General features: G+C 32.9%; 1 protein-coding gene across 1 annotated transcript in view; it reads left to right on the top strand.

Annotated features, from left to right (window-relative positions):
• HYCC1 (hyccin PI4KA lipid kinase complex subunit 1) overlaps window positions 1–14,946 on the top strand; it is a 98,484-nt gene extending 83,538 nt beyond the window's left edge. The window contains exon 11 of the mRNA XM_028119350.2: window positions 10,121–14,946. Within this exon, the coding sequence (XP_027975151.1) occupies window positions 10,121–10,695 (575 nt within the window). The 3' untranslated portion in view covers window positions 10,696–14,946. The remainder of the gene's footprint in view (window positions 1–10,120) is intronic.
• Window positions 14,947–15,212: the final 266 nt, after the last annotated feature.

Raw genomic sequence — 15,212 nt, 5'->3', positions numbered from 1 at the left:
TCTATAGTCATTCTTAAATGTTACTTCTAAAAGCTATCTTAATCATCTACCATTTCAGCTATAGCCCTTTTTCTTAAATCCTTGAACGATTGTCTACCACTTCAAGGTTCTGTTATGCAGTCTATACTTATTTATCTCCTTGTACTTTTTCCATTCCCTCTCCTCTTCCAGAGCAAATTTAATTGCTATTTTTTTTTTGTCTCCCCACCACTACCACTATTATGACTCATTCTTCCTCTACTTTTAAAAAAAAATTACCTATACTTGGAACAAGGTAACCAACTTTTCTCCTTTCTTTTAAAATACTTGAAATACCACTCCTTTGTTCTGTAAAATCCCCTAATTAAGTTATGGTTGCAAATAATGAAGGCTTATAATTTTTGCCAACTCGTTATCTAATAAAATGCTTATCTAGTGAAATCCCAATTCTTTATTACTGCCTACCATTCTTTCTACCTGCGCATTTATTTGTGAGATAATGAGGCAAGTAAGTGAAAGCATTTGGTATGCTTTAAAGTATTTATTACATAAAGGCTGATTGTTAACTCATTAAGAACTATTTAATTTGTCTGGGCGCCTGGGTGGCTCAGATGGTTAAGCGTCTGCCTTCGGCTCAGGTCATGATCCCAGAGTCCTGGGATCGAGTCCCGCGTCAGGCTCCCTGCTCCTTGGGAGTCTGCTTCTCTCTCTGCCTCTCTCTCTCTCTCTCTTTCATGAAAAATAAATAAAATCTTCAAAAAAAAAGAACTATTTAATTTGTTTTATTAGCTACACCGTAATTGTATTCTTGATAAGCTTTCATTAGCTAGCTTGCTATTTGAATGATTCTGTGATTGAGCTTTTTCATAAAACACTGTTTTTGAAATGTATAGTTTGGATTTTCTCAATTTGAGATAAACATTTAGTTTAAGTTAGTATCAGACACAAAAATATGAATGTGTTCTATAATAGTAACAATCAATTAGTAATTTTTTGGTAATTTTTGTAGCCCTGAAGTGTAGTACCCTAATCTGACATTTATATTACCATTACAATCAGGATTTTTTAGAAGGTTGTTTTAATACCTGTTTAATACCTCTCAATCCCAAATTAACATGAAAATAGAATAGATTGAATTTGTATTTCTCACTTATTATTGTTACAACTGTTTGCAACGAGTAGGTATCAATAATAAGAACAACATTTATAAACTAGATCCTTTGAATTTTGCCCTACTTTTGGTCCTGGCATTGTTAAATGGTTTATTTTTATAACATTATATTTCAATACTTTGACTTAGGGGATCCAAGAGTACAATGTTTTAAGTAGTAAAAAAAAAACTAAAATTAAGAGCTACACATTTTTAAGTCTTCAACTCAATACAAAATAAGTACCCTGAGAATTTTAGAGTATTCAATTAATTACATGAAATGTTTAAGGGAAAAATCAAATAAAATAGTTTACATAAACTAAAGAAAGTGAAGTTTCATGTTGTTATAGCAATTTTATTGCATTTTCAGCATTAAGTTTCTATTTAAAGGATGCCGTGATATTTAAATAAATTTAAATGATTACAACAAAGTTCAAAGAGACCTGTGATTATGTTATTTTAAAAACGATGAAAAATATGATTTATTTTAATTTGCTTAAGTGGTTTAATACTAACTTATTAGATAAGAAAAGAAAATCAACAGTAAAAGATGCAGTTCATGTTGGAAAATAATTTATTGATTTAGAAATCATTGATTATTGATTTGGTTATTGATTTAGAAAATGTTAATAAATTTATATTACATAATAACATATTGATGAAACAATATTACTAACTTTCTTTTGAACAAATCTGATTATGAGGTGTATTTCAGTTAATATTTTAGAAAATAATTATATGTAAATATTTCAAAACACATAAGGTAGTCTTTTCCTAGATTCTGCAGATGAATGTCATAAGTCTTGAGATGGAACATTTATTTTGTGAATCTGATTTTATGACTTTATGAGAAAAGTGTTAGTTGAGAAACAAAATTGCTAATAGTTGTAAAAGCATTTTGAAAAACACAGAAATCATAATTTTAAACTCAAGTGTGGCAAACTTTTAAGAATTGGCTGTTAGAATTTCACATCTGCAAATAGAAATGCATAATACTTATGTTTTTATTTTAAAAGTTGTCTTACTTGTTAAGGAAATTTAGAAAAAATATCTGGCAGTTTTATAAAAAGGTTTAAATGTTTTTAGTATCATTTTGAGAAGCTCCATTATTTTAAGATTTTAAAATGCTATTTGAGGAACAAATTTTCCTTTCCCAATATAGATGGTAAAACATTTGGACCAAAAATAAGCATTTCCTTCTGACCAAAGTTAGCATTGCATGAGTTTTACCTAGCACTCTTGATATGGAACTTTATACTCATGGAAGACAAAATAAAATAGGAAATATTAGATGACTCAAAGAAAAAGGACATATTAACCAGCACTAAAATATCACATTGTCCAACTGATACATATAAACATTAAATTAAAGAGGAAAGTCTTAGAATCTTGGCTTAGCCAACTTTAGAAGAAAACAAAACAAAACAAACTTAGTTTATTTCTAGGTAAAATAAAGTAAAATACTTTTCTACATAGAGAAGCAAAATATTTCAGATTATTGATCTTATGAGGCAAAAACATTTATAAATTATTGTGTTATACATTTTTTTATAAAAGAGATCTTACATTAAAGAAGAGTTTTTTGCTATGGTTAAGGAATTTATTATTTATTATTTATTGTTACCTATCATTGAGCACTACCCTTCCCCCTGCTCCCCAACCACCACCTTTGTAGGAGCATTTGTTACATGTTGCACACAGAAGAAATAAGCTTTTGTAGATAGTTTTGTAATAAGCTGTTTTTGGTCTGACTGTGAGGATCTTTAATCATCATGAAGGATTCACCAGGTCCAGCAGTATCCATATGTTGCAAATCTCAAAGGGATTTTTTTTTTAACTTGAGACTTTAATAAAGGTGACAAAAGAAGTTGTTGAGAGTGACTGAATCCACCTCAATAAGAACTGTATCATTTTTTTACATACACAACAAAAGCTAAAGGTGACTGATCTTGACTTAAGGAAACTGGGAATAGCTCCTAACCAGTATGTTTTATAAATAAAACACTCTAGTCTGTATTGTGTTTTTCTTTGTGCCCCAAGCTGCTGTTTTCTTACCTGGAAAGTCTACTTCTGGCTTCAGGACTTGTATTTCTAAGTCTTACTAAGGGTTTGTTAAAGTCCTTGCTCAGAGTGCAGCCCTTTAACTTGGGGGTCCTTTCTTTGGGTTTCTAATCCAGCTTTGATTTCCTCTGATCTACCTTGCAAATTACTGGCCCAGGCTGTAGATTGTTACAGTGCTGCTGTTTTTTTTTTTCTGACTTAGGACACACTTCATGCTCAGTATTTTGTGTTACACAAATAGGATTTCTGTTAATAAGAAATGCTAATAAAATACACACAGTTTATCTGTGTACCTGTCATTGGCTGTCCCTTGCAATCAGAACAAAAGCCAAGCTCTGTACTTCGGCATAAGTGCCCTAATGATATGATATCTTGCCTATCACTTTGACCCCACTTGAAGACCTCTCTCACCTTTCCTTCTAACCCTTCAACACACTGAGCCATTTCCATTTTAGGGGCTTTGTCCTAGCAATTTGAGATAATTGAGCTGAAATTTGAATGATGAGAAGGTGACAGCTTGAACTGTCTTCTTCCACATCATTGTGTGTTATCGTCATTCAGATCGCAGCTCAAATGTCCCTTCCTCAAAGAGGTCTCCCCAGACCACCCATCTAAAGTAGACTTTCTCCCTTACCACGCTTCTTACTCTTTCCCATTATACTTATTTCCTTCGTTGCATTTTCCACTATCTAAACTTCTGTTGTTTCCTTAATTCCCATACTGCAGTGTAAACTCTGTGAGGGCAGGGTCTTTGTCTGTCTGGTTGGCCATTGTATCCCCAGCACCTAAAACACTGTCTGGCATATAATAGGGGCTCAATAAATAGGAGTTGAATGCATGAGTGAGTGAGTGAATGATAAAGAAATTTATAATCTAGACTGAGCAACTCATTCCTGCTTTTTTTGAAAAACAGTGTAACAACATAATAGTAAACTGGGTAGAGGGATATTCACTTATAATCACAGTACTTAAAGAATTATCATTTTACAGGTTTTTCCCATATGTGTATGTATTTTTCATAGTTGTGCTCTATTTAAAATTTTTTGATGTTTTATTTTTGTTCAGTTAATGTTGTCAAACATTTTCCTAAGTTCTCCTAGTAAGACCAGTTGTTTTAAAGGCTACATAGTACCACATTGAGTTGATATTCCATTGTTTACTTAACCATTTCCTTAATATGCCAAATAATTTGTTTCTAACTTTTTGCTATTATAGATAACACTGCAATGAATAGCTTAATGAATATATATAGCATTTTTATTCCACTGAATAGGATAAATTATAAACATAAACTGGATTAAAAGGTATTAAGTTGTTCAGATATATTATGACATTTTAAATATTTATATCTTATAAATTGTAAAAGAATGTGTTTCACTTTCTTTTCTTTTAGAGTTTACTCTAAAATACTTTTCATAATGTCAAAATTGTATGATGCAGACATTTAAGGATTAGATTAATTTTTTTAAAGCTTTGTCTTATTTTATTAATTTCACAAAGGAATTTGTAAGTGCCTTATATCATAACGATTTACCACGTAGTCTTTCAGAGCTGTGTAAATTCTATGAATAAATAAATTATTCCTTTATTAAGTTTCACTTTTAGTAAATAAGGTTGCCATAAAAGGAAAAAAAAAGCTATAGCTAGAATAAGGAGTTTCATAAGTGATGTAACGGAGTAGATATTTGGGATTATAAAATTACATATGAGGGAAATCACAACTTTTCATGATCAGTTTTAATGATATTTGCAATTTGTTTTACCTTTTTTTCTTTTTCTCAAAGCCAGAAGAAATTTTATAGGGAGAAATGATTTGAGTGCCTTTGAGAAACAATTTGGAAATGTCTATTAAAAAAGTATTCTTTAACTCTCCTAATTTCTCTGTGTGGAGAGGTTACCTGTTTATAGAGGTCATACAAATAAAATATTCTCTGAGACGTTTCTCTTTGGATCTTTTTTGAACTTTTCGAATTATTTGAAGTCAAATGTAAGTATTGTTTTTATAGGTGTAGAACAACCATGACACCTTTTGCATAGATTTAAGTTCAAGGCTTTTGAACAGATTCTATTTTCTTATACATTTATATTCCCTTACAACATCTCCTCTATAATTTTCTTAAAGAAAGATGAACTTTTTCTCCTTAGCTATGTTATCCAGAGGATAGCATAATAAAAGAACTGTAGATTTAAATATATATATATATATATACATATATATATGTATATATATATATATATATATATAGGGCATTATTAAGCATTTTACTAAACCTGCATTTAGAGGTGGCTACTTTGCTTTTCTAAAACAAAGACACTTTATTTTCTCTGCCATCTAAAAATTATTATTAGCATAAGCTGTATATTATTTTTTCCTTTTTACCTAGTCAAGTAACACATTCCCAGATTACCTTTCTCATGTCTTCTCCATGTTTTCTCATCTTCACTTATTTTAATAATTTTACCATGTAACAGGAAATTCATTTAATTTATCAGACAAATTTTTTATTGGGCACCTACTATATACAAACTACTTTTTCAGATATTAGGTATGCAAGAATGACCAGAAAATCCCTGCCCTTGTGGAACTTACATCTAGTGGACAAGATAGAGAAATAACTGTAGTTTAGAGAGTGATTAAGTGCTAAGAAGAAACAAGGTAGGGAAAAGAGTTTATGAAATATGGAGGATATTGAAACTTGATGGGATGACCAGAGAGGGTTTCACTGAGAAGGAAATTTTTGAGAAAAAAAACCTGAAAGAAGTAAGGATGTGAGCCATGTAGGTAGCTATGTCGGGAAGAGTATTCCAGGCCTAGGGAATAGTAAGACCAGTAGAAGGTGTGTGTGGGAAGATTGGGTCACATATCAGGGAAGAAGTTGGAGAAATAATAGCGACCAAGATCATGTAACAGATGTTTGAGTTATATAGTTACCTTTATTCTGTAATTTTCCTGCGAATTATATTTGTTCTTTCTAGCTCTATACAGAATCACATGCTTTTCTTTTTATAAATTTACCTTAATAGCTTAAAAATTTGCCATTTTTACCATTTTTGAGAGTGATAACATACATAAATTAGTCAAAAATTTGTGCTTGTTGGGGGGCGCCTGGGTGGCTCAGTCGTTAAGCGTCTGCCTTCAGCTCAGGTCATGATCCCAGGGTCCTGGGATCGAGCCCCACATCGGGCTCCCTGCTCAGCAGGAAGCCTGCTTCTCCCTCTCCCACTCCCCCTGCTTGTGTTCCCTCTCTCGCTCTCTCTCTCTCTCTGTCAAATAAATAAATAAAAAATCTTAAAAAATAATTGTGCTTGTGGAAAAACACATAATCTCATTTTTCTACTTGCCATTTATTTTTATAATTTAAAAAATATTTAGTATCATTGTTTTGGGGGCTGCAGATCTTGACTAGTATCCCAGTACATGTGACTGGCAAATCCCATTGTCTAGTGCTGCTTTATATATTATTCCTCTTGTCATTTTCTAGTTTTTCTTGCAAAATTTTCATCATTGCAGCACCATTTTAAATTAGTAATTTTCACTAGTGTCTGTTTAAAACTAAACCCAATTTAAAAAAGTAAAAAAACTAACCTTGAGAGTTATTGACCTATTTAGGTTTTCTTGGAGACTTTTATCTGCTCTTGCTCTCTATTCAGCCAAAATAAATTTGCTTTCTATGAAAAGACCAGGAATCTAAGCAAATAAGTTAAACCTAATTGAAGGATGTCAGAGTATATTTAACTCAAAGGACTTTAATGAATTGAAGAGTTAGACTTTGTAATACGTTAGAATGGACATTTGAAGTAAAAAGATTTTGCTGTTTAGCCCACCCACTGAATAGTTGGTAGCTCTTTCTGAACTTCAGTTTCCTTGTCTGTAAATGGGAGTCAAATTGCCTACTTCAGAGAATATAATTGAAGAATATATACGAACGCTTTAAAAAAACTGTTTAGTACCATTCAGTGTAAGTAGTGTTGTTTTCTATTCTATTAGGCCACCTATGCTTATCTTTTATGTTCATTGGCTTTGTTATGTCTGGATAAATTACACAGCTTATAATTTTTTTTGCACTAGATGGTCCCTTTAGTAGATCTTTTGTGAAACTGCTTCTGTGAGGTAAACGGACAAGTCTTGCTTGTCACCCAACAATGCTGTGGTGATTTTACTCTTAGTTCCAGTGGCCTCTGGCATTCATCTCCGTTAGATATTTACTTGCCCTCACTTTGAAGATAGCTATTAGCAAGGGGACATAGGCTTTTTGGAACTTTTTAATCTCATTAAACCTCTATTAGAGGTGATACTACCTCACCAACATCCTTTGGCCTGTTTAGGAAGTAAACGTTTCATATAAAGAACCTTCAGCCAAAGGTTTATGAAACACTAAGTAAATGGGAAATTATTAGGCCAACACATTGACCCACCAGCCCAGGGCAACATGAAGCTTTGGGGGCCTCCTGAAGTGCATTTTGCTGCTGGGTATGGAGTACCCAGGGCATTCATGATTTTTGCTTTAATTAAAGTTTTCCAAAATTTGAAAGAATTCGAATAGAGCAGTGGCTCCCAAACTTTGCAACACATTAGTCACTGGGAGCTTTTAAAAGTCCCGATGTCTAGGTCATACCTCATACTAATTAAATCAGAATGTCTAGGGTGAGAGCCAGGTTATCAGTAGTTCTTAAAGATTCCCAGGTGATACCAATGTGTAGCGAAGCTTGGGAAGCCCTTAGGAGTATGTGGCTCTGGCCTCTTTCTTTTACTACCTATTCACATGCTTAGCACCATGAGTGAGAGCTTGATAATCCTATCATGAGAAACATTTGAAAGTAGTAGGTAATATCTCGCAAGCAGATTTGTGTTCTACATTTTTTAAGATATATACTGTTTTACATAGTCTTATGTTGTTTTGAACTTTAATTTTCATTATTGACCCATGGTAGATATATTCATGTTTTTTTTCCCATTATTACAGATATTTCCTTGTCAATTTTAAATAAAACCATGCTTTGTGATTTAAGATACAGAATAAAATAGCTACAAGTATTAACTAGTTAGGAGTTTCATTCCTTTATTTTGATTATAATAGCTGCTTTCAGAATAAAGGACCAACAGCCAAGTTGTTTTTCCAGGTCCATTTTTATTTTTCTCCAGTTTAGTAATGAACTGTTGTTATAAGCTGGCCTAAATTTATGGTATGAGTTTGAATCTGAAGGAATAGACTATTTAATTGTGTCACAGCTGCATTAATATTTACTAATACACACAGTGATTGGTGTGTGAGACAAAAACTGTACTTGCAGCAGTACTAACCGTGATATTATGAGTGAATAATCATTTCCCCAATATCATACTTCATTAAGTCAACCTCAGTGTAATCTAATAAAAAAATAGAATTTTAAGTGTGCAAGGGGAATTCTTAAGTGTCTTGGTTCCTAATGTTGACAAAAGCTAGAGTTTTGGCTGTACATCCTGGAACATTTGCCCAAGGCTTGACCTAAGTTCAAATGGTCACAGTGTTATCTTAAAAAACAATAGAAATTCTATTTTGATTGGTAAAAAAAATTTCTGTTTCATGGTCCGTGTCAAATATGTGTGTGAAAAAATGCAGAACATGAATTGATGCTCTGTGAGTTTTTTCATTGTCATTTAAAATTAAAGAATACCACCCTACTGTCTCCAGTGCTGTCAGAGTGATGTAAATTATGGAAATTACTACAGTGCAGATATTTGGCTTAATTCATAACATTCAGTCATCCAGTTTTTGTTTTGGATCTTTTGTTTTTCTTGTTTTGCATTTTTGTTTTGTTTTGTTTTCAGCCATCATTTTGTCTTATCATCTTCAATTCTAGAGCAACCTGACAACAGTAATGATACTACTGAATTGGGCATCCTTGTCATTCCTGAGATTAGTGTCACAAATGTGGCCGGAGAGAGAACCGGGAATGGGGAAAAAGGCAGAACACTAGGAGAGATTGATGCTCAGCATATACAGGGTGTGCAGGAAACAGCCACAGATCCTAGAACTGAGAGCAAAGGCTTGCCAGAGATCAGGAGGCAAAAATCTGTAAGAAAAATGATGGAGGATGGAATAAACTCACCTGGCAGAGTGCAGTTTTAGCAGGGCACTTTCTAGCTGCCCTCCAAGGTATCTCATGGCAAAGGGCCACTGCTGCATGTCTTAAGCAACAGTTGCACAGTCACAAAAATTTTGCATGTCATCTAATAATCAAAATGCATGAATTATGCACCACAATTTCTCAATGATCTAATGCTCTTTGGAATGGTCATACCTGTATTTTCTCTGAGTAAATTGTTATGAAAACTAAGGCAGAAAATTACTTCCAAAATAATTTTCTGCTTATGTTTTGAGATCTGAAATTATTTTTTTATCTTTGTATTTTTGCCATCTTTGGATTTGAAGGATAAAGTATATAGAATTTTAACAAGTTTGAGCTCGTGTTATAGTCTTTTTTTTTAATCTAAGTAAAATAATCTAGAACGTAGAATGCAACCTTTAAAAAAATCTTTAAAATATCTTAATATCATTTTTCTTTAAAGTTACTTGGTAAGATCTTTGATTTTATACTGCTTTGCTACTGGGGGAGAGTTTTACCCATAGTTTTTCTGTGTGGTATTTTTCCTAATTATTTCTGATCTTTTGCATGAATAGTAAGAGAATTCTTTCTAAAAACACGGGTCGGGGGGGCTGGTTTATGGCATGCTTTTTGTTTAATACACTCTAAATTACTCTTATTTAGTTACAATGAACTATTTTTCTATTTTATAGACTTTTGATTTATCCTTTGATTTTGGTCTATAATCTGTTGCTTTATGTAATTGTGCTAAAGTTTAAAGTATCACTGATTTGCTATTAACCATGAAACAAGAATTATTTAAAATACTTCATATTAATTAGTCTTTATTATTTCTTTGTTTAGGAAATGCAGAATTAACAGGTCAAGAAGAACTGATGGAGATATCTGAAGTTGACGAGGGATTTTATTCCAGGGCTGCGTCTAGTACCAGCCAGTCCGGTTTATCAAACAGTAGTAACAATTCTAGTAACAAGACAAGTGTAGGAAAGACTCAGAGACGGTCAGCCGGAAGTAAAACTGGAGGAAAAGAAAAAGAAACTACAGGGGAGTCTTGCAAAGATCACTTTGCCCGAAAACAAACTCAAAGAGCCCAGAGTGAGAATCTTGAGCTTCTCTCTTTGAAGAGACTGACGTTAACTACCAGCCAATCTCTGCCTAAACCTTGTAGCCATGGTTTGGCTAAGACTGCCGCAACTGTGTTTAGTAAATCCTTTGAACAAGTCAGTGGTGTCACAGTCCCACATAACCCATCATCTGCTGTTGGCTGTGGGCCTGGGACAGATGCCAATAGGTTTTCTGCTTGTAGTCTCCAAGAAGAAAAGCTTATTTACGTTTCTGAAAGGACTGAACTTCCAATGAAGCATCAATCAGGTCAGCAGAGACCTCCTAGTATTAGCATTACTCTGTCCACAGATTAATTTGTAATAGTTTTCTCACCTAACCAGCAAATCTAGAGAGACGACTTTGCTTCTTTATGACAGTGCCCAGGGTCTGTCTCATCCCTATTCCAGACAGGAGCCCTGATGTCTTAAATTCTGAAGGCTACCTTGACTTTATGAAGGGAATAATATGTAGGTTGCAGTAAGTTGAAATATGGTTTTGTTATTTCTTGGATGTATTTTCTCCCTTGATTTTAGTCTTTTTTTCTTTCTTATTTGTTTCTGTTGCCCTAAGATTGTCAGTGTAACAATACATTTTGTCAGGTTGTCTGATCAGATTGGTTACATCTCATGAGAGGTTGTGAGTTCTTATTTTTTAATAACTCCTACTTTGGTAGTTGTATGTTTGGCCTTCAGAGTCAAAGGGAATCTCCATGTATGGGAACTGTTTCTGAAAGAAGGAGGCAGAGGTGCAGCTCCGGGAAGTCTCCAGCTGACATGCAGCATGGCAGTCTGAAAAACAGCCACGTGAGAAAACAAAAATGATGTGTATGAAAAGTGTCTGATAAAAATGTTTGTAATCAGATTATCCTTGAGATTAGTGAAATTGTTGATATAAAACACTGGAAAATGCCTACTAACTCAGTACCTAGACTATTCTATAATTCCAGGGGTGGGTAGAGGAATTTCTGTTGTTGTCTTTGGAACATTTTTATATCAAAAATCAGATTGCTAGTAGATGTGTTGTTTTGAAGTATTTGCTCTGGATTTAGCAAGTGAAAATCCCCTTTAGTTCCTAAAATGTAATAGGCTATGAAGGTCATTTACGCTGCTGCTTGACTTTGGAAACCCTAGGTAGTTTGGTTTCTCATAATTCAAAGCACACATCATCGAAGACTTCCTGGAAATCATTGTAAATTGTGCAACACAGCTCTCAAGATACCAGTGTCAACCATATAATACTGAATTGTTTGTCGGCAAATGAAGGATATTAGGTAAATTTTTCATCTATAAAATGTCATGAAAGAAAATATAGAGAAATATGGACAAAGGACATTTATACATTAACTAATTTAGGTCATTTATGTTTGTGTTCTTAAATTTAGAATTATAAAATGTGAAAAAAATTCATTTTTTTTGTGAACAGGCCTAATTTAAATATTCTTGTAATGATAGAATAATCAATGTAGTTGCCCCCAACCAAAAAAATAAAAATGAAAAAGGCAATATGGCAGAAGCTAAACAAACTTGTTTGTAGCTATGGAGAACTATGTGGCCTCTAGATAGATGTAAAAGTTTGGTGTTTGCTAGTGGTAGTTGATTTGGCTATGGTTGAGGTTCCCTGTAAATCAAGTATATTTAACTAATAATTCAGAGGGAGAGAGAGAAAGCAAGACTGAGGATAAGAGTAAGTTGACTGGGAAGGAAGGCCTAGGGAGCCGTTCCCTCTTTGTCTCATTCACTGTTATTACACAGTGGCTTCCTTATTTGCAGTCCCTAGCTGTGGTCACACAGAACATGTTAGTTTTCCTTTTGTGCCTGCTTATGCAGAGCTCAAATGTGAGAAATTTGTATGTCCTGAGGAGTGCTAAAGCATACACTATGAATGCAATTTTTACAAAACTGCTTTGGCTACCATTTTAAATCTAATTCTTCAAAAAACACAAACTAGTTTTCATTCATTAACTCTGACTAGAATATGGTTTTTAATATAAGTGAATTTGAGTTTTTTAGTTCCAGTAATAGAAATGGAATAAGATCTATTGACATAAATTGTAGCAGGAAAAAAAAAAAAGAGACAACCAGACAGTGAAAGTTGATATTGTATTAATTTAACAGGAATCCTGTGTACAATTTAAAATATTTTAAAATGTCACTGTGAATTTCCTATTGTCTTTTTGTAATTCTTTAACAAAGAATTTCCCCTAGGCATGTAGCTACTAACAGTATTAATAGTCTTAAGAACTACTTTAGAAGATTGGCTTTTTAAGCAAGTTAAGGTGCTTAGGAAACTTGTAGAAAAAGTTTGAGGAAACAGGTGACACAAATGAGAGATCAGATTTTAATCATCAACTGCTATAATGGATCTTCATTTTGGTATTATCCTAGATCATTGCTACTCCTATAGTCTGAGGACCAGTATATTGCATTGGCATCACTAGGCATCTTGTTAAAAATGTAGAACTTCAGAGCCACCGTTGATCTACTGAATCGTAATCTGCATTTTAACAAGATCCTCAAGTGATTTTTACGCACATTAAAGTTTGAGAAGAGAGTATTAAAGTACAAACAAATTACTTACCTAGTATTTAGAATTCTTAGTGATCTCACAACCCTAGATCAAATATGTTAGATAATAAATATTATAATCTTCATTGTTTTTAACAGCTAATGAATTTTTAATAGTGTCTGTAACACTTATTAGATCCTCTACTTCTAAATTTTTAATGATTTTTCATTTTTACAATAAAAATATAATATTTTGTGTTTTTCTTGTTAACTATAAACAGAATCAGAGCTATGGATGCCTACAATTTTAGGTATAAAAGGGGTACCATCCTTTTATACAATGCACAACAAATCTGCATGTGTCTATTCTTTTAAAAACTCTGAAGACTTACTCAGTGGAGTGGATCTGAATTTATGCTTCAAATAATTTGCACCAGTTGATTTTCTGGGGTGTGAAGTTATGTTAACAGTAAAATTATTTATAGTACCTTTGATACTGTTTCAAATAAGGATTATACATTTGAAAATTTTTATAGCAGTTATAAATATTGGATAATGCTAACTTTGGTAGCAATTACAATGATCCCTATTGCTCTCTTCCCACTCATCTCTCCATATTGAGTTGGAGTCACGTTTGTAGGTTGTTTTCTCATGAAGATCCTGATGTAGCCATTTGGTCACAGATCTCCTACATATCCAGAATAATACCCTTTACCACAAGAAGGATTCCACCCAAAATGGGTCCTTGTACCCCATACTTCAAAGCATCTGAACAGAAATTGTAGTTCCATTCCACATTTTAAGCCATTAGAGGTTCTTGAAATTACCCAACCTCTCACTCTTCAAATACCCAACTACCTGAGGTATTCTAATGAAGCTGGGTCCCAGCATTTGCCTTTGGAATGAAGTGGGGGAGAGAAACAAAGTAGACCTTTCAAGAGGACCCAGGACAAGTAAGCACCCCGGAACCCCTTGTATACCACCATGGAACTTTTTAAGGCAGGTCTGTAGACTTGAAGGTTAGAAATCCTCAGTCCTTAAATGATGACACAGTTTGCTTTGAATAAGCAATATTTCATTGCCCTTTTCAATTATGAAGCAACTGCTTAGCAAACATTATTCACATAAAAACAAAAAGTTGAATTAAAGGGAAATATATTTTTTAAACCAAAATAGATAAAAATGATCTGAGTTCTAAGGGGTTTTGCCGATTTTGGAAGAATAAAATTAAGATGTTAAAACCTTTACATTTAAATTATAGAGAAAAAAATGTACTCTGAAACATAATTTTAAACAAATATTTAAAATAAGGCTGTTTAACATTTGAGTTTATAGGCACAATAAATTTACACTTTATTAAAGGGAAGCACATCAAGGAATCTTTATGGTAAATAATGTGACTGAAAAAAATGTTTTTAAAAAAGCCATTAAAAAGAAGAATAATTTGATGGGTACATAAATTAGCATTGTAGATAGAAATTAATGTATAATAGTGTATTCCCAATCTTTGGGTGAAAAATGAAAACTCTCTATTTCTTTAATTAGCATGAATTTATACTTTTAGATTAGTTGCTTAGTAAAATTATACTTAATACTTTGAATTATTCACATTTGTTTAATTTGTTAAATTCTTTATCAGAACTTAAATACATTGTCTTCTGTACTTTGTAATTTGTGCATATCTAAAGAGACTAGCAGTGAACATTTTGGAAGATGTTTTTGTTGTTTTTTATAGTAGATTTCTAGAGTACCTGTGTCTTGACATGAAGTTTCTATTAGTAAACTCAAGATCTTATTTTGCATACCTTTGCTTCCTCTTATGTGGAGTTTTTTTGTGTACCTCTTATCTCCTAATCATGTAGTGATACTAATCTTTTCATAGTAAATATACTTGTTTCTAATTGTATTCCTAGAGTTTACATTCCTAAGAATAAACTATGACTTTGCATATTTTTATGTGCTCTCTACCTTTTTAAGGCTATGGAAATAAACTGGAGTTTAGTTTTTTGAAGTTTTGTATCTTTGTGTAAATGTTGTCCATATGCAATACTTTATACAACAGTGTTGCCTCTTGTTTTATTGAAATAAAAACTGAAAAAATATTTTTTCCAGATCATTTTACTCATTAAAAAAATCATCACAAATTTTTGCAAAAGTCATGATGTGGAGGAAGAAAGTAAAGGCAGAAGACTTAGGTGAGTTGAGCCATTGAGAACTTTTGGGAGTAAGCCATAGGACAATGACATCTCATTTCTGGCTTTGTTTTACCTGGCCCAGGGATAGGAAGTGTAATAGGTCCATTGGTGTCCATTCAAAAGAAAATGAGC

Source organism: Eumetopias jubatus, unplaced genomic scaffold (genome assembly GCF_037043125.1).
Source record: "Eumetopias jubatus isolate StellerSeaLion01/CBP00866 unplaced genomic scaffold, mEumJub1_p1.0 scaffold_14, whole genome shotgun sequence".
In the NCBI taxonomy this organism is placed as follows: domain Eukaryota; kingdom Metazoa; phylum Chordata; class Mammalia; order Carnivora; family Otariidae; genus Eumetopias; species Eumetopias jubatus.
This window is presented reverse-complemented; position numbering and strand designations above follow the sequence as displayed.